We start from the raw sequence: 25,141 nt of genomic DNA on the forward strand, positions 1-25,141 counted from the left end.
TTCGTTGCACTTGTGAAAGGTGCTATACAAATGCAAGTCTTTTCTTTAAAAAGAAACAATATATAGAACATCTTTCACGACCACCGGATGTCCCAAAGCGCTTTACAGCCAATGAAGTCCTTTTTGAAGCGAGGTCCCCGTTGTAATGTGGGAAAGGCGGCAGCCAATTTGTGCACAGCAAGCTCCCACAAACAGCAATGTGATAATGACCCAGATCAGCTGTTTCTTGGTGATGTTAATTGAGGGATAAATATTGGCCAGGGCACCTAAGGAGAGTCTTAAAGGAGGAGAGAGAGGCGGAGAGGTTTAGGGAGGGAGTTCTAGAGTTTGGGGCCCAGGCAGCTGATGCTGGGGAACAGGGAGGAGGGGCTGCACAAGAGGACAGAGTCAGTGTTGGGGGGAGTGGGGGGAGGGGTTTTGGGGGAGTGGGGGGTGAGAGTTGTAGGGCTGGGGGAGGTTACAGAGTTGGAGAGGGACAAGGTCATGAAAGGATTTAAACGTGAAGATGAGAATTTTAAATTGGGGGCATTGTCAGTCTGACACCACAGAGGGTATCCTGATTGCTGTCCAGTGATTCCCCCCCACCACCCCCTCCCCCCACTGGGTTCTGTGTGCATGGACCCCCAACTCCCACCCCCTCCCTGCACTGCCACACACCCCGCCAACAATTGAATAGGCTGTCAACACTCACTGTGCAGGCACACACATCAAAAATGGAAATCTCAATAAAGTACCAGATGGGACAGAGCACACTACAGGACCCAGAGAGCCAGGGCCCCTGTGCAGGTCACTTCTCCAGTGCCCAGTGTGACGTGGCCCAGTCTGGGACAGGACTCCAGTATCCCAGTGCCCAGTTGGATACAGGGTAAAGCTCTCTCAACACTGTCCCATCACACATTCCCAGGGCAGGTACAGCACGGGGTTGGATACAGAGTAAAGCTCCTTCTACACTGTCCCCATCAAACACTCCCAGGGCAGGTACAGCACGGGGTTAGATACAGAGTAAAGCTCCCTCTACACTGTCCCATCAAACACTCCCAGGGCAGGGACAGCACGGGGTTAGATACAGAGTAAAGCTCCCTCTACACTGTCCCCATCAAACACTCCCAGGGCAGGTACAGGGGGTTAGATACAGAGTAAAGCTCCCTCTACACTGTCCCATCGAACACTCCCAGGGCAGGTACAGCACGGGGATAGATACAGAGTAAAGCTCCCTCTACACTGTCCCATGGGGGTGGGGATGGTCTGTGTACTTGTAATCCGCACCCCAGCGAGTGTCAGCCTGGTCAAGTGGGGAAGGGGAAACCATTCAGGATATTCAAGGACGGCAGGCCGGGGCCATTAGAGGGAGCAGCGCGTGCTGCTGCAGGAGAGCGACGGCTGACTGCTGTGCAGGCAGGTACAGCAGGAGCGGCGAGGTCGGGACGAAGGAGCAGAAAGAGTTCGTAGAGGGACGTGATCGGGGCCCATTAGAGGCGTGAGTTCAGGGGCCCAGGAGAGGCGAGGGCCCTGGGGCAGCACGGGCCCAGCCCCACACTGTGTGCGATATGTGTGCGCGCACTGGGTCTGTGCAGCAGAGCTGGTCTCCAGTCGTCCTGGTTAACCCTTGCCCCTGGACCAAGACCTCGCTCTGTCAAGCCCGTGTGGTGGCTGGTGTGCAACGGTCACCCCACGTTAAAAAAACCCACCCACAGGCATCTTCCACCCTTCAGGATGTAGTTCGGGATCCGGAATATTAGGTCCTTCATTGAAACAACGATGAACTCATCTGCTTTCGGCGTGGAAGCAAGTCATCCTTGCTTCGAGGGACTGCCTATGATGATGATGATGACAAGGACCTATTACAACAGTGACTACACTCCAAGAGTACTTCGTTGGCCGTAAAGCGCTTTGTGACGTCTGGCGGTCATGAAAGGCGCACATTCTGAGGCTGAACTCCAGGATATAGTCAATGTATTCACCGAGGCATATGAAAGCATGGGCCTTACGCTAAACATCCGTAAAACAAGGTCCTCCACCAGCCTGCCCTTGACACACAGCACTGTCCCCCAGTCATCAAGATCCACGGCACAGCCCTGGACACCGTGGACCATTTCCCATACCTCGGGAGCCTCTTATCAACAAAAGCAGATATTGATGACGAGATTCAACACCGCCTCCAGTGCGCCAGTGCAGCCTTCAGCCGCCTGAGGGAAAGAATGTTCGAAGACCAGGCCCTCAAATCTATCACCAAGCTCATGGTCTACAGGGCTGTAGTGATACCCACCCTCCTGTATGGCTCAGAGACATGGACCATGTACAGTAGACACCTCAAGTCGCTGGAGATATATCACCAACAGTGTCTCCGCAAGATCCTGCAAATCCCCTGGGAGGACAGACGCACCAACATTAGTGTCCTCGACCAGGCCAACATCCCCAACATTGAAGCACTGACCACACTCGACCAGCTCCGCTGGACGGGTCACACAGTCCGCATGACCCAGACACGAGACTCCCAAAGCAAGCGCTCTACTCGGAACTCCTTCACGGCAAACGAGTCAAAGGTGGGCAGAGGAAACGTTACAAGGGACACCCTCAAAGCCTCCCTGATAAAGTGCAACATCCCCCACCGACACCTGGGAGTCCCTGGCCCAAAGACCAGTCCGCCCTAAGTGGAGGAAGTGCATCCGGGAGGGCGCTGAGCACCTCGAGTCTCGCCGCCGAGAGCGTGCAGAAACCAAGCGCAGGCAGCGGAAGGAGCGTGCGGCAAACCAGTCCCACCCACCCCTTCCCTCAACCACTGTCTGTCCCACCTGTGACAGGGACTGTGGTATTGGACTGTTCAGCCACCAAAGAACTCACTTCAGGAGTGGAAGCAAGTCTTCCTCGATTCCAAGGGACTGCCTATGATGATAAATGCAAGTCTGTTTTTCAATCTATGCAGTGTGGCGCTGGACCCTGGGTATGGGCTGCGCCACTTGGGGGCAGACTTACTCCCTCAATAGACTCGAAAGCAAAACCCCGCTCTAACCGACAACTTGTTTGAATTCAAACTGTGCATCGCAGTTGGATGACATTTTAACTTGCAAGAAAGTTTCTGAATAAAGGCGATTTTCGCTCTGTACCTCGAGCGGCTTGCAAAAAAAGCAGGTGCAAAGTTTGCAGGAACATAATCTGCTTGTTTTGAAAGTTGGAACTTTTGTTTTGAAAGTTTTTTTGGGGTGGGGGGCAGCCAAGATTTTTTTGTAGTTTTTGTGCAATGCCAAGAAAGGGCCTGGAACCTCGGAGGAGGTCGAGACGTCTGAAGGACTACGAGCAGGATCGGGAGCAGGTATGAGGTTTTGTTGAGGGGGAAGAGGGAGGGAGGGGGAGAGAGAGAGAGAGAGAGAGAGAGTCTGAATTGGAAACTGATCCGGAGACAGAAAGTGAGAGATTGTGAGCCGGATGTAATATTTTATTTTGCAAAACGAGACAGGGAGAGGAGGCTGTAATCTTCTGGAAATGTATTGCACGAATCTTTTGAATTAATAACAGCAGCACACTTTCTTGGACCAGATATTGACCGAGGCTGCAGTGTGTGGCGAGCTGAAATTAACAATACTTTACAATTCATTTTTAAGTGACATTGTTTCATCTATGGCATGACTTATTTGTACTTTGTATCAAACACTTTAATGCACCACTTGTTCCCCTCCAATGTACATCCTGCGTGCATTATTTATTCTGAAACTCTTGGCTTATATAACAACATTGTAAGTGTGCTGAATTGGGGCAAAGTTTCCAATTTGAAATACACATTCTGAAAAGCATTTGTTACATCAGTTGAGACAGTGACAACAGAAAGGGGCGAATCCCCACGCAAATCCCTGGATCAAATCAGCACGACTGCATTTGCTAGATTCTATAATGTCCATAATACTTCTAAAACTGCTCTCCACGCCCAGCGATAAGTGCAAATGCTGCAGTCGGATCAGGAATTAATAGGAGGGCACAGATCATTTTTTGGCGCCGAAAAACCGTACACCGCAAATCTTCCCCTTTTGCGAGAAACAAAAGCCAATTGAAATGATTCAAGTGTTGCATTTACTTCTTAAATGTTGCATTGCTCCAGAAAATGCTACAGGTTTAGCCACCGAGGTTGCAAAATTGTTAGTATATTTTGTTTGGGGGGGTGGCTGCAGATTTTGAACCCCGAGCCGGTGATTCCCGAGGAAGCTGTGGAAATGGAGCCCGAAGAGGAAGAGAGACAAGACCTCCAATCCAAGCCATTCCAGATCCTGACTCCCAGGAATCCCATCCGGGGCCGCTCCAGAATCCCCAGGAGCAGAGTGGCCGGGAGGGCGGAGGAGGAGGAGGAGGAGAAGAAGGAGGAGGAGCCAGTGGTGAGTGCAAGGTGGTCGGGGTAAGGGGGGGGAAACAGAATTTTACATTTGCAGCAAGTGTTGTGCATTTAAGCCATTGCAAAGTGTCTGTTGCAGCAAAACACACACACACAACAAATTCTGCATGCAATTCTGGTCGCCATAGAATACAAGAGCAAGGGGGGGGGGGATGTTATGCTTACATAAGAAATAGGAGCAGGAGTCGGCCATTCGGCCCCTCGAGCCTGCTCCACCATTCAATAAGATCATAGCTGGTCCGATCATGGACTCAGGTCCACTTCCCCGCCCGCTCCACATAACCCCTCATCCTCCCATCGCTCAAGAAACTATCTTAAATTTATTTAATGTCCCGGCTTCCACAGCTCTCTGAGGCAGCGAATTCCACAGATTTACAACCCTCTGAGAGAAGAAATTCCTCCTCATCTCAGTTCTAAATGGGCGGCCCTTTATTCTAAGATCATGCCCCCTAGTTCTAGTCTCCCCCATCAGTGGAAACATCCTCTCTGCATCCACCTTGTCAAGCGCCCTCATTATCTTATACGTTTCGATAAGATCACCTCTCATTCTTCTGAATTCCAATGAGTATAGGCCCAACTACTTAACCTTTCCTCATAAGTCAACCCTCTCATCCCCGGGATCAACCGAGTGAACCTTCGCTGAACTGCCTCCAAAGCAAGTATATCCTTTCATAAATATGGAAACCAAAACGGCACACAGTATTCCAGTCGTTGGAGAAATACCACCAATGATGTCTCCGCAATATCCTGCAAATCCCCTGGGAGGACAGACGCACCAACGTTAGCGTCCTCGACCAGGCCAACATCCCCAGCATTGAAGTACTGACCACACTCGACCAGCTCAGCTGGGCGGGCCACATTGTCCGCATGGCCGACACGAGACTCCCAAAGCAAGCGCTCTACTCGGAACTCCTTCACGGCAAGCGATCCCTAAGTGGGCAGAGGAAACGTTACAAGGGACACCCTCAAAGCCTCCCTGATAAAGTGCAACATCCCCACCGACACCTGGGAGTCCCTGGCCAAAGACCAGTCCGCCCTAAGTGGAGGGAGTGCATCCGGGAGGGTGCTGAGCACCTCGAGTCTCGTCGCCGAGAGCATGCACAAACCAAGCGCAGGCAACGGAAGGAGCGTGCGGCAAACCAGTCCCACCCTCCCCTTCCCTCAATCACCCACCTGTGACCGAGACTGTGGTTCTCGTATTGGACTGTTCAGCCACCTAAGGACTCTTTTTTAGAGTGGAAGCAAGTCTTCCTTGATTCCGAGGGACTGACTATGATGATGATAAAACACTAGTTAGGCCCCAGCGTGCAGTTCTGGTCACTACATTACATCATTGTCATCATGGGCAGTCCCTCGAAATCGAGGAAGACTTGCTTCCACTCTAAAAGTGAGTTCTCAAGTGACTGAACAGTCCAATACAGGAATTACAGTCTCTGTCACAGGTGGGACAGACAGTGGTTGGAGGAAAGGGAGGGTGGGACTGGTTTGCCGCATGCTCCTTCTGCTGCCTGCGCTTGGTTTCTGCATGCTCTCGGCGACGAGACTCGAGGTGCTCAGCGCCCTCCCAGATGCACTTCCTCCGCTTAGGGCGGTCTTTGGCCAGGGACTCCCAGGTGTAGGTGGGGATGTTGCACTTTATCAGGGAGGCTTTGAGGGTGTCCTTGTAACGTTTCCTCTGCCCACCTGGGGAACGCTTTCCGTGTGGGAGTTCTGAGTAGAGCGCTTACTTTGCGAGTCGTGTGTCGGGCATGCGGACAATATGGCCCGCCCAGCAGAGCTGGTCGAGTGTGGACAGGAAAGATGTGATTGCACTGGAGAGGGTACAGAGGAGATTTACGAGGATGTTACCTGGACTGGAGAATTTTAGCGATGAGGTAAAATTGGATAGGCTGGGTCTGTTTTCTTTAGAACAGAGGAGGATGAGGGGAGACCTGATTGAGGTGTATAAAATTATGAGTGGATAGGACGGATCTATTTCCCTTAGCAGAGGGGTCAACAACCAGGGGGCATAGATTTAAAGTAATTGGGGGGAGGTTTAGAGGGGATTTGAGGGGAAATGTCTTCACCCAGAGGGTGGTGGGGGTCTGGGGCGGAACTCACTGCCTGAAAGGGTGGTAGAGGCAGAAACCCTTACCACATTTAAAAAGTACTTGGATGTGCACTTGTAACCGACAGGGCTACGATCCGAGAGCGGGAAAGTGGGATTAGGCTGGGTGGCTCTTGGTCGGCCGTGCTGTAAATTGCTATGATTCGATGATTATAGAAAGGATATCGAGGCACTGGAGACGGTGCAGAGAAGATTTACAAGAATGATACCAGAAATGTTAGAGTGCACTTATCGGGAAAGGATGAACAGGCTGGGTCTCTTTTCGCTTGAACAGAGGAGGCTGAGGGGTGACCTAATAGAGGTCTTTAAAATGATGAAAGGTTTTGATAGAGTGGATACAGGGAGAATGTTCCCACTTGTGGGGAAGAGCATAACAAGAGGCCATCGATATAAGATAGTCACCCAGAAATCCAATGGGGAATTCAGGAGAAACTTCTTTACCCAGAGAGTGGTGAGAATGTGGAACTCGTTGCCACAGGGAGGGGCCGAAGTGAATAGAAAGAAAGACTTGCATTTCTATAGCCCCTTTCACAACCACCGGACATCTCAAAGCACTTTTACAGCCAATGAAGTCCATTTTAAAAAAAAATGTAGTCACTGATGTAATGTAGGAAACGCAGCAGCCAATTTGCACACAACAAGCTCCCACAAACAGCAATAAGAATTAGGAGCAGGAGTCGGCCATTCGGCCCCTCGAGTCTGCTCCGCCATTCAATGAGATCACGGCTGATCTTCGACCTCAACTCCACTTTTCCGCCCGATCCCCATATCCCTCGATTCCCGAAATGTATCGACCTCTGTCTTGAATATGCGCAAGTTGTGCATTTCAACAGTGACAACACTTCAAAAGTACTTGATTGGCTGTGAAGTGCCTTGAGGTGTCCTGAGATCATGAAAGGTGCTATAGAAATGCAGTTTGTATATTTTTTTGTTGGAGTTGTAGGTCCCTGAAATCCCAGAGGTTAAAAAAGAAAGACGTTCATTTATATAGCCCCCTTTCACGACCTCAGGACGTTCCAAAGCGCTTTACAGCCAATGAAGTACTTTTTTGAATTGTAGTCAATGTTGTAATGTAGCCATCTTGCGCACAGCAAGCTCCCACAAACAGCAATGTGATACTGACCCAGATCATCTGTTTTACTGATGCTGATTGAGGGATAAATATTGGCCCCAGGACACTGTGGAGCACTTCCCCTGCTCTTCCAATAGTGGCCGTGCGATCAAGGGAAATGGGGATCAGGTGGGGAAGTAAGGTAGATGATCAGCTGTGATCTTGTTGGATGGCGGAGCGGGCTCAAGGGGCCGAATGGCCGAATCCTGCTCCTAATTCTTAGGTATAAATGGAAGTTGAGTGTGGCTTTTTCTGTTCCGTAACATTCTCCAATTTTGTTCCTCTCTCACTTTAATGTATCTCTTGAGAAGGGCTGATACCCCACTGTATCCCTGGTACAGATTCCTGCTGTTACTGAATCTCTCCATTGTCTCTCTGCCTGATTTGTGAGCAGGGGCAGCAGCGCCACCTGTTGGAGCCCCGCTGCAGCGCAGCCACTCGCTCAGGACCTGCCGCGATGTGCAGAAGGTGCCCTCTGCTGGTGTCTTCAGGTGTTACAGTCACAAGAAACCAGGACAGGCCACTCAGCTGATGCTCTCAGTGGCCCCCCCCCCGCTCTACTGCTGCCATCACAAGTGTCAGCCTTGGCTCAGTGGGTAGCACGCTCACCTCTGAGTCACAAGGTTGTGGGTTCAAGTCCCACTCCAGGGACTTGAGCACATAAATCTAGGCCGACACTCCCACTGCAGTACTGAGGGAGTGCTGCACTGTCGGAGGGGCGGTACTGAGGGAGTGCCGCACTGTGGGAGGTGCCATCTTTCGGATGAGGCATTAAACTGAGGCCTCACCTGGAATATTGTGTTCAGTTTTGGTCTCCTAATCTGAGGAAGGACATTCTTGCTATTGAGGGAGTGCAGCGTAGGTTCACCAGACTGATTCCAGGGATGGCTGGACTGACATATGAGGAGAGACTGGATCACCTGGGACTTTGTACACTGGAGTTTAGAAGGATGAGAGGGGATCTCATAGAAACTTATAAGATTCTGACAGGACTGGACAGGTTAGATGCGGGAAGAATGTTCCTGATGTTGGGGAAGTCCAGAACCAGGGGACACAGTCTAAGGATAAGGGGTAAGCCATTTTAGGACCGAGAGGAGGAGAAACTTCTTCAACCAGAGAGTTGTGAACCTGTGGAATTCCCTGCCGCAGAGAGTTGTTGAGGCCAGTTCATTGGATATATTCAAGAGGGAGTTAGATATGGCCCTTATTGCTAAAGGGATCAAGGGGTATGGAGAGAAAGCAGGAATGGGGTACTGAGGTGAATGATCAGCCATGATCTTATTGAATGGTGGTGCAGGCTCGAAGGGCCAAATGACCTGCTCCTGCACCTATTTTCTATGTTTCTATGTTTCCCCGCATTCTGTTGTTCTGATGTAATTTGAATAGAATGGTGGTCCTGGGAGCTGATTTCAGCGTACATCTTGTTTTATCAGATTAACGTGAAGCCGGTTCAGGTGGTGTTGCGGAAATTGAAAGCAGAGGTGCCTCCGGAGGAGGAGGAGGAGGAGGAGGAGGAGGCAGAGGCAGCTCATGTCACCGACGCTCCCAGGAGCATCACACCCCCTCCAGTGGTTAAGGTTAGTATTACATCTACTTAATAAGACAACAGAGGAAAAGAGTTTTCGAAAACCAGGCCCTCAAATCTGCCACCAAACTCAGGGCTGTAGTGATACCCGCCCTCCTGTATGGCTCAGAGACATGGACCATATACAGTAGACACCTCAAGTCGCTGGAGAAATATCACCAACGATGTCTCTGCAAGATCCTGCAAATCCCCCGGGAGGACAGACGCACCAACATTAGCGTCCTCGACCAGGCCAACATCCCCAGCATCGAAGCACTGACCACACTCGACCAGCTCCGCTGGGCAGGGCCACATTGTCCGCATGTGCCTGACACGAGACTCCCAAAGCAAGCGTTCTACTCGGAACTCCTTCACGGTAAACGAGCCAAAGGTGGGCAGAGGAAACGTTACAGGGACACCCTCAAAGCCTCCCTGATAAAGTGCAACATCCCCACCGACACATAGAAACATAGAAAATAGGTGCAGGAGTAGGCCATTCGGCCCTTCTAGCCTGCACCGCCATTCAATGAGTTCATGGCTGAACATGCAACTTCAGTACCCCATTCCTGCTTTCTCATCATATCCCTTGATCCCCCGAGTAGTAAGGACTACATCTAACTCCTTTTTGAATATATTTAGTGAATTGGCCTCAACAACGTTCTGTGGTAGAGAATTCCACAGGTTCACCACTCTCTGGGTGAAGAAGTTTCTCCTCATCTCGGTCCTAAATGGCTTACCCCTTATCCTTAGACTGTGACCCCTGGTTCTGGACTTCCCCAACATCGGGAACATTCTTCCTGCATCTAACCTGTCTAAACCCGTCAGAATTTTAAACGTTTCTATGAGGTCCCCTCTCATTCTTCTGAACTCCAGTGAATACAAGCCCAGTTGATCCAGTCTTTCCCGACAGGTCAGTCCCGCCATCCCGGGAACCAATCCGGTGAACCCCCTCTGCACCCCCCCCAACAGCAAGAATGTCCCTCCCCAGGCCAGGAGACCAAAACCGCACACAACACTCCAGGCGCGGCCCCACCAAGGCCCTGCACAACCGCAGCAACACCACCCCCCCCCCTGCCCCTGCACCCAAATCCCCCCGCCACGAAGGCCAACATGCCACCCGCTTTCTTAACCGCCTGCTGTACCTGCATGCCAACCCTCAATGACTGATGCACCACGACACCCAGGTCTCGCTGCACCTCCCCCCCCCTCCCCATCCCAATCCGCCACCACTCAGATAATAGTCTGTCTCTCTGCCTCCACCACCAAAGTGAACAACCTCACATCTATCCACACTATACTTCATCTGCCATGCACCCACCCAATCCATCCAACCCATCCAAGTCGCTCCGCAGCCCCACAGCACCGCCCCCCCCCCCCCCGCCACAGCCCACACCGCCACCCAACCCAGCGCCACCCGCAAACCTGGAGACACCACACCCAATCCCCTCGTCCAAATCACCAACGTACAGTGTAAACAGCTGGGGCCCCAGCACAGAGCCCCGCGGCACCCCACTAGTCACCGCCCGCCACCCTGAAAAGCGCCCACCCACTCCCACTCTTTGCTTCCCGTCTGACAACCAGCCCTCAATCCACGTCAGCACACTACCCCCCAATCCCATGTGCCCCAACCCTGCACATCAATCTCTTGTGTGGGACCTTGTCGAAAGCGCCCCGAAAGTCCAAATATACCCCATCAACTGGTTCTCCCTTGTCCACTCTACTGGAAACATCCTCAAAAAACTCCAGAAGATTCGTCAAGCATGATCTCCCCCCTCCCCCCCCCCCCCCCCCCCCCACAAATCCACGCTGACCTGGACCCACCACGCCACCTCCCTCCAAATGCACAGCCACGGCATCTCTAACAATTGACCCCATTCCACCGATGTCAGGCCAACCGGTCTACAATTCCCCGCCTTCCCTCTCCCCCCTTCCCCAAAAGGTGGGGCTACATTGGCTACCCTCCACTCGATAGGAACCGATCCAGAGTCAATGGAATGTCGGAAAATGACTGTCAATGCATCCGCTATCCCCAAAGCCACCTCCCAAGCACCCTGGGACGCAGTCCATCAGGCCCCGGGGATCCACCGGCCCTCAATCCCACCAATCTCCCCAACACAACCTCCCGACCAATAAGGATCTCCCTCAGTTCCTCCCCCCACCCCCACCAGACCCTCCGACCTCCCCCCACATCCGGAAGGTTGTTAGCGTCCCCCCCCCCAGTGAACACCGAACCAAAGCACCCGCCCAACCGGTCCGCCACTTCCCCGCTCCCCGCCATGACCTCCCCCGATTCTGACTGCAGGGGACCCACGCCCGTCTCCACCAACCTTTCCCCTCCCCACACATCCACAGAAACTTTTGCAATCTGTCTTAATGTTCCCTGCAAGCTTCTTCTCGTACTCTATTTTCCCTGCCCTAATCAAACCCTTTGACCTCCTCTGCTGAGTTCTAAATTTCTCCCAGTCCCCGGGTTCGCTGCTATTTCTGGCCAATTTGTATGCCACTTCCTTGGCTTTAATACTATCCCTGATTTCCCTAGATAGCCACGGTTGAGCCACCTTCCCTTTTTTATTTTTACACCAGACAAGGATGTACAATTGTTGTAGTTCATCCATGCGGTCGCTAAATGTCTGCCATTGCCCATCCACTGTCAACCCCTTAAATATCATTCGCCAATCAATCCTAGCCAATTCACGCCTCATACCTTCAAAGTTACCCTTCTTTAAGTTCTGGACCACGGTCTCTGAATTAACTGTTTCATTCTCCATCCTAATGCAGAATTCCACCATATTATGGTCACTCTTCCCCAAGGGGCCTCGCACAACGAGATTGCTAATTAATCCTCTCTCATTACACAACACCCAGTCTAAGATGGCCTCCCCCCTAGTTGGTTCCTCGACATATTGGTCTAGAAAACCATCCCTTATGCACTCCAGGAAATCCTCCTCCACCGTATTGCTTCCAGTTTGGTTAGCCCAATCTATGTGCATATTAAAGTCACCCATTATAACTGCTGCACCCTTATTGCATGCACCCCTAATTTCCTGTTTGATGCCCTCCCCAACATCACTACTACTGTTTGGAGGTCTGTACATAACTCCCACTAAAGTTTTTTGCCCTTTGGTGTTCTGCAGCTCTACCCATATAGATTCCACATCATCCAAGCTAATGTCCTTCCTAACTATTGTATTAATCTCCTCTTTAACCAGCAATGCTACCCTACCTCCTTTTTCTTTTATTCTATCCTTCCTGAATGTTGAATACCCCTGGCTGTTGAGTTCCCAGCCCTGATCATCCTGGAGCCACGTCTCCGTAATCCCAATCACATCATATTTGTTAACATCTATTTGCAAAGTTAATTCATCCACCTTATTACGGATACTCCTTGCATTAAGACACAAAGCCTTCAGGCTTGTTTTTTTAACACCCTTTGTCCTTTTAGAATTTTGCTGTACAATGGCCCTTTTTGTTCTTTGCCTTGGGTTTCTCTGCCCTCCACCTTTCCTCATCTCCTTTCTGTCTTTTGCTTTTGTCTCCTTTTTGTTTCCCTCTGTCTCCCTGCATTGGTTCCCATCCCCCTGCCATATTAGTTTAACTCCTCCCCAACAGCACTAGCAAACACTCCCCCTAGGACATTGGTTCCGGTCCTGCCCAGGTGCAGACCGTCCGGTTTGTACTGGTCCCACCTCACCCCAGAACCGGTTCCAATGCCCCAGGAATTTGAATCCCTCCCTGCTGCACCACTGCTCAAGCCACGTATTCATCTGCGCTATTCTGCGATTCCTACTCTGACTAGCACGTGGCACTGGGAGCAATCCCGAGATTACTACTTTTGACACCTGGGAGTCCCTGGCCAAAGACCAGACCGCTCTAAGTGGAGAAAGTGCATCCGGGAGGGTGCTGAGCACCTCGAGTCTCGTCGCCGAGAGCGTGCAGAGACCAAGCGCAGGCAGCGGAAGGAGCGTGCGGCAAACCAGTCCCACCCTCCCCTTCCCTCAACCACTGTCTGTCCCACCTGTGACAGGGACTGTGGTTCCCGTATTGGACTGTTCAGCCACTTAAGGACTCATTCTAAGAGTGGAAGCAAGTCTTCCTCGATTCCGAGGGACTGCCGATGATGATGAAGACAAAAGCAAAATACTGCGGATGCTGGAATCTGAAATAAAAAAACAGAATGCTGGAAATCTCAGCGGATATTTCCGCAGTCCTGACGAAGGGACATCGACCCGAAACGTTAACTCTGTTTCTCTCTCCGCAGATGTTGCCTGACCCGCTGAGATTTCCAGCATTCTCTGGTTTTATTTCTACTTAATAAGAGTCCTGTGGTATTGAAGGGCAGATGCCGGGCTGGATAGGGAACTGGTTTTATTCACGTCGGGAAAGGGTTGTTATGAAGGGCAGTGCTCAAGCATGGGGACCAGTTACTGGTGGAGTCCCGCAGTGATCTGTGTGGGAAATGTTGCTTTTGGAAATCAATAATGATCCAAAAATCTACTGCCCCGTGTCCTAACTCGCACCGAGTCCCGCTCACCCATCACCCCCTGTGCTCGCTGCCCCCGTGTCCTAACTCGCACCGAGTCCCGCTCACCCATCACCCCCTGTGCTCGCTGCCCCGTGTCCTAACTCGCACCGAGTCCCGCTCACCCATCACCCCCTGTGCTCGCTGCCCCGTGTCCTAACTCGCACCGAGTCCCGCTCACCCATCACCCACTGTGGTCGCTGCCCCGTGTCCTAACTCGCACCGAGTCCCACTCACCCATCACCCCCTGTGCTCGCTGACCTACATTGGCTCCCGGTCTGGCAGTGTCTCAAGTTTAAAATTTGCATCGCTGTGTTCAAATCCCTCCATGGCCCTCGCCCCTCCCTATCTCTGTAATCTCCTCCAGCCCCCCCCTCCCCCTCCACCCCGTCCAACCCCCCGAGCTGTGAAGGCTGGATCATTGATTATCTTTAAGGCGGAGATAAAGACAGATTTTTGAATGATAAGGGAGTAAAAGGTTATGGGGAGCGGGCGGGGAAGTGGAGCTGAGTCCATGGTCAGATTAGCCATGATTGTATTGAATGGCGGAGCAGGCTCGAGGGGCCGAATGACCGACTCCTGCTCCTATTTCTTATGTCTGCGCTCCTCTAATTCTGCCCTCCTGAGCATCCCTGATTATAATCGCTCCACCATCGGTGGCCGTGCCTTCTGTTGCCTGGGCCCCAAGCTCTGGAACTCCCTCCCTAAACCTCTCCGCCTCTCTCTCCTCCTTAAAGACGCTCCTTAAAACTGACCTCTTTGACCCAGCTTTTGGTCACTTGCCCTGATAGCTCCTTGTGCGGCTCGGTGTCAAATTTTGTCTGATAAACGCTCCTATGAAACGCCTTGGGATGTTTTACTATTTTAAAGTTGCTATATAAATGCAAGTTTTTGTTGATGGGTTTTTATTCCTGATAAGGAGGACCTGCGACCAGCGATGATGTCCCTTCGGAAGCTGAGAGAGAAAATTCCCGAGGAGCCGAGGAAAAAGATTATACAGAGAGAATTCCCAAAGATCCCAACACTGCGGCCCACACAACTGGTATCTCATTACAGTTCATTCTCCCTGTAGTTAGGAAGAGGGCATCCTTGTGTAAAATCATAATGATGGTGCTTGAGTTGGTGATTGGAATCTCTCCATGTCAGGCACCCAGTGCCAGCATCAAACACTCCCAGCGGTTAGATACAGAGTAAAGCTCCCTCTACACTGTCCCATCAAACACTCCCAGGGCAGGTACAGGGGGTTAGATACAGAGTAAAGCTCCCTCTACACTGTCCCATCAAACACTCCCAGGGCAGGTACAGCACGGGGTTAGATACAGAGTAAAGCTCCCTCTACACTGTCCCATCAAACACTCCCAGGGCAGGTACAGCACGGGGTTCGATACAGTGTAATGCTCCCTCTACACTGTCCCATCAAACACTCCCAGGGCAGGTACAGGGGGTTAGATACAGAGTAAAGCTCCCTCTACACTGTCCCATCAAACACTCCCAGGGCAGGTACAGCACGGGGTTAGATACAGAGTAAAGCTCCCTCTACACTGTCCCATCAAACACTCCCTGGGCAGGTACAGCACGGGGTTCGATACAGTGTAATGCTGCCTCTACACTGTCCCATCAAACACTCCCAGGGCAGGTACAGGGGGTTAGATACAGAGTAAAGCTCCCTCTACACTGTCCCATCAAACCCTCCCAGGGCAGGTACAGCACGGGGTTAGATACAGAGTAAAGCTCCCTCTACACTGTCCCATCAAACACTCCCAGGGTAGGTACAGCACGGGGTTAGATACAGAGTAAAGCTCCCTCTACACTGTCCCATCAAACACTCCCAGGGCAGGTACAGGGGGTTCGATACAGAGTAAAGCTCCCTCTACACTGTCCCATCAAACACTCCCAGGGCAGGTACAGGGGGTTCGATACAGAGTAAAGCTCCCTCTACACTGTTCCCAAGAGACTGTTGAAACACATTTCACACAGGCCCCATACAGCAGACAGAGGAGACTTTCCTTCCATCAGTCGGCTGTGGATTTGAACCTGGAGCCCAGAGATGATGGGCCAGTGTTTAACCCTCCTGGGTCCCCCGCTCCACCCCGCCCACAACTCCTCTTTTTTAAAGCAGTTGTGTCGGATTTTTTGGGACAGTTCTATCTGGCGTGTTTGTGACAGAACTTTGCCAATCGATAAATCTACCCCTGTGTCGTGTCTGCAGTGTGGGGGAAGCTGCGGAAAAGATGATTTATTGGCGTACGGCCGCAGAAATAACCGGCTGGGAACCCAACATTTATAGAAAAGTGCAGCACTGCGACAGTCCCGTGACCCCTTGGCTTATGGAACCCGAGCCTGGAGACGCAGGTTTGAAAACCTGTTGTTTTACATGCAAACTGCAGCACTGACCCAGGCCATTCGGCCCAACAAGTCCGTGCCGGTGGCGATGTCTCACACCAAACCTCCTCCGACCCCGCTTTCTCTAACTCAAAGTTTGAAACTCCTAAAGCCTTGGTTCCCTCCCACGGCTCGTCGGGTGTGGGTACTGAGCAACGCGAGACCAGGGAGGTCCCAGATTGGACCCCTCTCCCCCTGTCTGCATTGTTCGCTCTTCAATTTGCCTCAGTGCCCACGATTAACGGGAGAGGGGGGATTAAAATCAGTTCCCTGCTCCTCAACCCCTATCCAGTTGCTCCCCCTAGTGGATAGCGTGTGTGCGCGCGTCTTGGGTGGGGGAGGGGGGGCGGCGGGGAGGAGGGACTGGGCTTGGCTGTGACGCCTCCCATGGCGGAAGTGCCCGCTGCCCCGCGTTGGGATGCGGAACCAAGATCAACGGCAACTTCCCCTTTATAAGAACATGAGAACATAAGAATTAGGAACAGGAGTAGGCCATCTAGCCCCTCGAGCCTGCTCCGCCATTCAACAAGATCATGGCTGATCTGGCCGTGGACTCAGCTCCACTTACCCGCCCGCTCCCCGTAACCCTTAATTCCCTTATTGGTTAAAAATCAATCTATCTGTGACTTGAATATATTCAATGAGCTAGCCTCAACTGCTTCCCTGGGCAGAGAATTCCACAGATTCACAACCCTCTGGGAGAAGAAATTCCTTCTCAACTCGGTTTTAAATTGGCTCCCCCGTATTTTGAGGCTGTGCCCCCTAGTTCTAGTCTCCCCGACCAGTGGAAACAACCTCTCTGCCTCTATCCTGTCTATCCCTTTCATTATTTTAAATGTTTCTATAAGATTTGCGCTGAGCGGCTGTCTCTCTCTGCGCATGAGCACACACCGCGAGCGCGGGCGGGCTATTTGACTGCGGGCGGCACCACGGCGGGGCAGGTGGTGAACTTTAGCCGCCGTTCTCCTTCGCGACTCTCGCCCAGCGAGGCCGAGGGCCGTTTGCGGCCAAGGTCAGAGCCGGCCGGTGCGTCTCAGCGGCATATTTGCGGCCGTTGTATTTGTGGTCAGCGGGTCATGGAGTCGGTTCTTCTCTCTCCTCGCAGGGAGCCCGAGGCTCGAGAGGCCCCTCCTGCTGCACGGTGCTCTGTTACCTCGCCCCCGTCGCGCTGATCCTTGCCCTCGGGAGCTGGTACCTCCTGGGCTTCAAACAGGGGGCTCCGTCCTCGGGCACGTGGGGCCCAGTCGGCGAGCTGAAGATGGACTGGATTTACAGCGTGTTACCGTGGCAAGAGGAGGCCTGCCAGGACCAGTGCAGGTAGGCCTGGAAGGGGGGGGTCATGGGTCAAGGGTCGGGGGTGGAGGGGGTGTCAGAGGAGAGTGGTGTCGGGGGTTAGGGAGGAGGAGCAGGCGTTGGGGTCAGGAGTAGGAGGGCCCGGGTTCGACAAGGGGGGGGGGGCGACAGGGGAAGAGGGGTGTTGGAGATCAGGAGGTGGTTCGGGGGTCAGGAGGGAGTTCGGGGGTCAGGAGCAGGGTGTCCGGGTTCAACAAGGGCGGGTGATGGGGTCAGGGAGGAAGAAAAAAGCGGGAAGAATGAAAGTAAGGTAGAAAGAGAGGCAGCAAGAAGCCAGAATTAGAGGAGCGCAGAGATCTCGGGGGGGTTGTGGGGCTGGAGGGGATTACAGAGATAGGGAGGGGGGGCGAGGGCCATGGAGGGATTTGTAAACAAGTATAGATTGAGGCGTTGCTGAACCGGGAGCCAATGTAGGTCAGCGAGCACAGAGGGTGATGGGTGAGTGGGACTCGGTGCGAGTTAGGACAGGGGGCGATGGGTGAGCGGGACTCGGTGCGAGTTAGGACACGGGGGCAGCGAGCACAGGGGGCGATGGGTGAGCGGGACTCGGTGCGAGTTAGGACACGGGGCAGCGAGCACAGGGGGTGATGGGTGAGTGGGACTGGGTGCGAGTTAGGACACGGGGCAGCGAGCACAGAGGGTGATGGGTGAGCAGGACTCAATGCGAGTTAGGACACTGGGCAGCGAGCACAGGGGGTGATGGGTGAGCGGGACTCGGTGCGAGTTAGGGCACGGGGCAACGAGCACAGGGGGTGATGGGTGAGTGGGACTTGTTGCGAGTTAGGATACGGGGGCAGCGAGCACAGAGGGTGATGGGTGAGCAGGACTCAATGCGAGTTAGGACACTGGGCAGCGAGCACAGGGGGTGATGGGTGAGCGGGACTCGGTGCGAGTTAGGGCACGGGGGCAGTGAGCACAGGGGGTGATGGGTGAGCGGGACGCGGTGCGAGTTAGGGCACGGGGGCAGCCGAGTTTTGGATCAGCTCAAGTTTACGGAGCATGACCTTCGAGGGTTAAGTTACGAGCGGAGATGACACAAACTGGGGTTGCATTCCCTGGAATTTAGACGGTTAAAGGGTGATCTGATCGAGGTTTTCAGGATATTAAGGGGAACAGATGGGGAGAGGTCTGCTGGTTGGGGAGTCCAGGACGAGGGGGAAGAGTCTAAAGGTTAGAGTCAGACCTCTCTGGAGGTTGGGAAACACTTCTACGCACAAAGGGTGGTGGAAGTTTGGGACTCTGATGCTGGGTCAATTGTTATTTGATCGATAGATTTCTGTTAATCGAAGGTTTTAAGGAATATGGGCCAAAGGCGGGTCGATGGAGTTAGGTGGGATAGGTCAGCCACGACCTGATTGAATGGCGGAACAGGCTTGAGGGGCTGAATGGCTGCCACCTGCTCCTCTGGAAGTTGGGAGGCCGGCCAGGAGAGCGATGGAATAGCCGCGACTGGGCGGTGACAAGATCGAACGGTTCGAGCGCGCGCACGGCCTATTTTCTGCGGCGGTTAATCCGGGTGAACTGCTTGTGGTTTGTCGTGCCGCAGCTTGACGCTGGTGGAGAGTATCCCGGTCGGCCTGCTGTACCCGGACACAGCCCCCCGCCACGCCTCGATCTACCAGGGCTGGATGGATCTGCTGAGCCAGGCCAACGAGACCGTGCAGATTGCGGCTTTTTACTTCACACTGCGGGGCAGCGACCTGAAGCAAGAGGACCCCACGGCCGCAGAGGTAACCACTCCGTTCCCCACCCCCACCCCCACTCCCTGCACCGACCGTCTCCCCTTGGGTTCCAAACCAGCGCTTGGCCACATTTGAAACCTATCGCCGCTTCAGCGCTACAACCCCACCGGCTCCGATTTGCGCACCGCCACAGGAGGTCTGCCAGTTGTACATCACATGTCGCACGCACAGTGTGTTCGGCCTCTGTCCCACATACTTCCTGCAAGTATTCGGAGCAGGAGCCGGCCATTCGGCCCCTCGAGCCCGCCCCGCCAATCCATGAGATCACGGCTGACCTTCGACATCAACTCCACTTTCCCGCCCGATCCCTCGATTCCCCTTGACTCCAAAAATCTACCGATCCCAGCCTTGAATATACTCAACGACTGAGCCTCCCACAGCCCTCTGGGGCAGAGAATTCCAAAGATTCACCTCCCTCTGAGTGAAGAAATTCCTCCTCATCTCAGTCCTCAATGGCCGATCCCTTATCCTGAGACTGTGTGACCCCTGGTTCCAGACTCCCCAGCCCCGGGGGGAAACACCCTCCCTGCATCTACCCTGTCAAGCCCCCTCAGAATCTTGTATGTTTCAATGAGATCACCTCTCGTTCTTCTAAACGCCAGAGAATATCGGCCCATTCTTCACAATCTCTCCTCATAGGACAGCCCTCTTATCCCAGGAGTCAGTCTGGTGAACCTTCGTTGTACCATCTCCAAGGCAAGTAACGCTCTCCCTATCACACTCTTATCAGACCCCTATTGTTATAAAATAGCTCAACTTCTGTCTATATGCCCAGCACCACAGGTCATCTGCTCGTTTTCTGAATATTTGGATAATCTAGCGCACATCTGTCTCGCACCAGATGTCACATCAGCGTCACACACCCAGTTACGCCGGCCTTCTGATTAACCCCAGCAGTTTAAAGACAGCTCCAATGACCTTGGCTTTGCCAAATCTATAGCCGCGGCCTTAAAGGGCCGGGCCAGGTCAGCAGCGAAACGTCACACAAGCGCGCTCCATCCTGGAGCAATGCCACGGGAGACTCAGTGCCCCTCTGCCTGTCTAACTTTGAGTTCCGGTTCATATGCAGGGCGAGGCGGTGTTAAAGAGGTTGGCGGAATTGAAGTCTCGAGGCGTGGGACTGAAAATTGCAGTGAACAGCCCCCAGCAGTCGGAAGAGGACACGAATTACCTGGAACAAAATGGTGAGACCGGGGAGGGCGGCTATAATTAATGCTCGTTTAGCTTTTTCTGTCTTCTTGCAACGCTCCAAACCCCGAGAAGGCGTCGACTCTCACTGGGGTATGGCTGCACAGCGCCTCGGCCAATCTGGCTGTCCTGACTGCGGGGCTATTCGACCACGGGGAGCATCATAGCTGAGCACGATCCTGTCCTACGTAAACTAAAGGTGATCCCAAAACTGGGCTGCTCCCGTGTCCTAACTCGCACCAAGTCCCGCTCAACCCCTGTGCTCGCTGCCCCGTGTCCTAACTCGCACCAAGTCCCGCTCACCCATCACCCTCTGTGCTCGCTGACCTGTGACCTAACTCGCACCGAGTCCTGCTCACCCATCATCCCCTATGCTCTCTGCCCCGTGTCCTAACTTGCGCCAAGTCCCGCTCATCCCCTGTGCTCGCTACACCCACTACATTGGCTTCCGGTTAAAACAACGCCTCAATTTCAAAATTCTTATCCTTGTGTTCAAATCCCTCCATGGCCCTCGCCCCTCCCCAAGAGCTCTGCGCTCCTCTAATTCTGCCCTCCTGGGCCAAGATCCAATCACCGAGGTAGTGATCTGTTTAACTGGGTTGTGGTGATGAGTTTGACTGGCTACTAATTTGCACGCGGAGTCGACAGTGCAAAAGATATTTTCTTATGCTGCATGTTGTTATCCAAAAATTTGCATTCCATGGGGTCCTTTGTTGTCCGGTCTTTTTATAGAATCGATGTCTCCAGTGGCTGTTTCCCCCACCTTGGTCAATCAAGTTCAAGGCCTCATGTAACAACGCCATTGTTGTTAGTTCCTGACCACAGAATGCCCTTAATTGTCCAGCTTAATTCCAAAAGCTTAGATTAATCAATTTTTAGTTCATGGTCTGTGTTTTGGTGATCATTTTCCAACAGTCTATCGACTCTGGATCAGTTCCAATGGACTGGAGGGTAGCTAATGTAACACCACTTTTTAAAAAAGGAGGGAGAGAGAAAACGGGTAATTATAGACCGGTTAGCCTGGCATCAGTAGTGGGGAAAATGTTGGTTGGAATCAATCATTAAGGATGAAATAGCAGCACATTTGGAAAGCAGTGACAGGATTGGACCAAGTCAGCATGGATTTATGAAAGGGAAATCATTCTTGAAGAATTTTCTGCAATTTTTTGAGGATGTAACTAGCAGAGTGGACAAGGGAGAACCAGTGGATGTGGTGTATTTGGACTTTCAAAAGGCTTTTGACAAGGTCCCACACAAGAGATTGGTGTGCAAAATCAAAGCACATGGTATTGGGGGTAATGTACTGACGTGGATAGAGAACTGGTTGGCAGACAGGAAGCAGAGAGTCGGGATAAACCGGTCCTTTTCAGAATGGCAGGCAGTGACTAGTGGGGTGCCGCAGGGCTCAGTGCTGGGACCTCAGCTATTTACAATATACATTAACGATTTAGATGAAGGAATTGAGTGTAATATCTCCAAGTTTGCAGATGACACTAAACTGGGTGGTGGTGTGAGCTGTGATGAGGACGCTAAGAGGCTGCAGAGTGACTTGGACAGGTTAGGTGAGTGGGCAAATGCATGGCAGATGCAGTATAATGTGAATAAATGTGAGGTTATTCTTTTTGGTGGCAAAAACAGGAAGGCAGAATATTATCTGAATGGCGGCAGATTAGGAAAAGGGGAGGTGCAACGAGACCTGGGTGTCATGGTTCATCAGTCACTGAAAGTGGGCATGCAGGTACAGAAGAAGGCAAATGGTATGTTGGCCTTCATAGCTAGGGGATTTGAGTATAGGAGCAGGGAGGTCTTACTGCAGTTGTACAGGGCCTTAGTGAGGCCTCATCTGGAATATTGTGAGCAGTTTTGGTCTCCTAATCTGAGGAAGGACGTTCTTGCTATTGAGGGAGTGCAGCGAAGGTTCACCAGACTGATTCCCGGGATGGCAGGACTGTCATATGAGGAGAGACTGGATCGACTGTGCCTTTATTCACTGGAGTTTAGAAGGATGAGAGGGGATCTCATAGAAACGTATAAGATTCTGACGGGACTGGACAGGTTAGATGCGGGAAGAATGTTCCCGATGTTGGGGAAGTCCAGAACCAGGGGACTTAGGATAAGGGGTAAGCCATTTAGGACTGAGATGATGAGAAACTTCTTCACTCAGAGAGTTTTTAACCTGTGGAATTCCCTACCGCAGAGAGTTGTTGAGGCCAGTTCATTGGATATATTCAAGAGGGAGTTAGATATGGCCCTTATGGCTAAAGGGATCAAGGGGTATGGAGAGAAAGCAGGAAAGGGATACTGAGGTGAATGATCAGCCATGATCTTATTGAATGGTGGTGCAGGCTCGAAGGGCCGAATGGCCTATTCCTGCACCTATTTTCTATGTTTTTTGTGTATTTGGATTTCCAGAAGGCATTTGACAAGGTGCCACATAAAAGGTTACTGCACAAGGGGTTGGGGGTAATATATTAGCATGGATAGAGGATTGGCCAACTAACAGAAAACAGAGAGTTGGGATGAATGGGTCATTTTCCGGTTGGTAAACTAACTTGTGGGGTGCCACAGGGATCAGTGCTGGGACCCCAACTATTTACAATCTATATTAACGACTTGGATGAAGGGACCGAGTGTAAAGTTTGCTGATGATACAAAGATGGGAGAGAAAGCAATGTGTGAAAGGGACACAAAAAATCTGCAAAAGGACATCGACCTGAGGGAATGATCAGCCATGATCATATTGAATGGTGGTGCAGGCTCGAAGGGCCGAATGGCCTACTCCTGCACCTATTTTCTATGTTTTCCTGAAGATTAGTGACCTCACAAAAAATCCCCAAGTATTGTTCAAAAACGAGGGCAGAATGTGCGAGATTAAAACGGGGGGGACGTCCTCCGCTCTCTGACCCTGCTTCGCCAGAAGGTTAGACGACCCAGTTGGTGCGCGTCACATTATCCCGCGGCAACGAGATCGCTTTGCGGGTCGAGTTGAGTATCGGCGGCTGGGCGCGTCACGGGACCGCGGTTTGCGTGTGATGTGACGATGCCGTTTTGGCCGTGCAGGTGCGGAGGTGAGGCGCGTGGTCTTGAAGAATCTCACGGGCGGGATTGTTCACACCAAGCTCTGGGTGGTGGACGGAAGACACGTCTACATCGGCAGCGCCAACATGGACTGGCGCTCACTCACCCAGGTAACTGCTGCCAGCGAGCGGGTAATATCGGGACCCGGTAAAGCTCGTTACTGCCCAAAGCTTTTTTTCCTCCCTTTATTTTGGTCCGCCATCCCCTCGGCTTAAGGCGCTGATTTGTGGTGGCATGTGGTTACAAAATGGCCCCGGACACCCTCTGGTACCTCGGCCAAGGGAGACTAAGCCGTGTTCTCAGCGGGGTCTCCCTACTCCCAGGCTGTAGGGGTGTGGAGCAGGGGGAAGGAAGGAGGCGTGGATGGAGAGCGAGATGATCAGCCAGAGCTTTTCCTCCAGTTTTATTTTTAACTCTCCAGTGACTCCGGCTAGTGAATGCACTTGTTCATTTTGGCACCTGACATTGAGGTCGGGATTGGCCGTGATGCCCCTCACGTTCGATCAGCTCCACACTCCCACCTCGGAGTCAGAAGGTCGTGGGTTCAAGTCCCACTGCGGGGAGCTGAGCACACAAATCTAGGCTGACTCTCCAGTGCCAGTACTGAGGGAGTGCCTCACTGTCGGAAAGGCAGTACTGAGGGAGCGCCGCACTGTCGGAGGGGCAGTACTGAGGGAGCACTGCACTGTCGGAGGGGCAGTACTGAGGGAGTGCCGCACTGTCGGAGGGGCAGTACTGAGGGAGCACCTCACTGTCGGAAAGGCAGTACTGACGGAGCGCCGCACTGTCGGAGGGGCGGTACTGAGGGAGCACCGCACCGTCGGAGGGGCAGTACTGAGGGAGCGCCTCACCGTCGGAGGGGCAGTATTGAGGGAGCGCTGCACTGTTGGAGGGGCGGTACTTAGGGAGCGCCGCACTGTCGGAGGGGCAGTACTGAGGGAGTCCCGCACTGTCGGAGGGGCAGTACTGAGGGAGCCCCGCACTATCGGAGGGGCGGTACTGAGGGAGCGCCGCACTGTCGGAGGGGCTGTACTGAGGGAGCGCCGCACTGTCGGAGGGGCAGTACTGAGGGAGCGCCGCACTGTCGGAGGGGCAGTGCTGAGGGAGCGCCGCACTGTCGGAGGGGCAGTGCTGAGGGAGCGCCGCACTGTCGGAGGGGCAGTGCTGAGGGAGTGCCGCACTGTCGGAGGGGCAGTGCTGAGGGAGTGCCGCACTGTCGGAGGGACGGTACTGAGGGAGCGCCGCACTGTCGGAGGGGCAGTGCTGAGGGAGTGCCGCACTATCAGAGGGGCGGTACTGAGGGAGTGCCGCACTGTCGGAGGGACGGTACTGAGGGAGCGCCGTACTGTCGGAGGGGCAGTACTGAGGGAGCGCCGCACTGTCGGAGGGGCAGTACTGAGGGAGCGCCGTACTGTCGGAGGGGCAGTACTGAGGGAGCGCCACACTGTCGGGGCCGGGGGGGGCTACCTTTCAGACGAGACCTCAAACCGGGGCCCCGTCTGTCCTCTAGGTGGATGTAAAATATTTGCTGGGCACTTTTGGAAGAAGAGCAGGGGGAGTTCTCCCCGGTGTCCTGGGACCAATATTTAATCCTCAATCAACATCACTAAAATAAATGATCTGGGTCATTATCACATTGCTGTGTGTGGGAGCTTGCTGTGCGCAAATTAGCTGTCGCGTTTCCCACATTGCAACAGTGAACACACTGGGTGCGAAACG

The 25,141-nt window shown here is 52.9% G+C and overlaps 1 protein-coding gene across 1 annotated transcript in view; it reads left to right on the plus strand.

The window, feature by feature from the left end:
• Positions 1–3,078: 3,078 nt before the first annotated feature.
• Positions 3,079–25,141, plus strand: part of LOC139239465 (5'-3' exonuclease PLD3-like) — a 32,492-nt gene continuing 10,429 nt past the window's right edge. The window contains exons 1-8 of the mRNA XM_070868231.1: positions 3,079–3,310; positions 4,161–4,361; positions 9,030–9,173; positions 14,599–14,721; positions 17,167–17,378; positions 18,961–19,144; positions 20,226–20,340; positions 23,405–23,532. Coding sequence (XP_070724332.1) covers positions 3,239–3,310; positions 4,161–4,361; positions 9,030–9,173; positions 14,599–14,721; positions 17,167–17,378; positions 18,961–19,144; positions 20,226–20,340; positions 23,405–23,532 — 1,179 coding nt within the window. The 5' untranslated portion in view covers positions 3,079–3,238. The remainder of the gene's footprint in view (positions 3,311–4,160; positions 4,362–9,029; positions 9,174–14,598; positions 14,722–17,166; positions 17,379–18,960; positions 19,145–20,225; positions 20,341–23,404; positions 23,533–25,141) is intronic.

The sequence above is a fragment of the Pristiophorus japonicus genome, chromosome 27 (genome assembly GCF_044704955.1).
Source record: "Pristiophorus japonicus isolate sPriJap1 chromosome 27, sPriJap1.hap1, whole genome shotgun sequence".
In the NCBI taxonomy this organism is placed as follows: Eukaryota; Metazoa; Chordata; class Chondrichthyes; family Pristiophoridae; genus Pristiophorus; species Pristiophorus japonicus.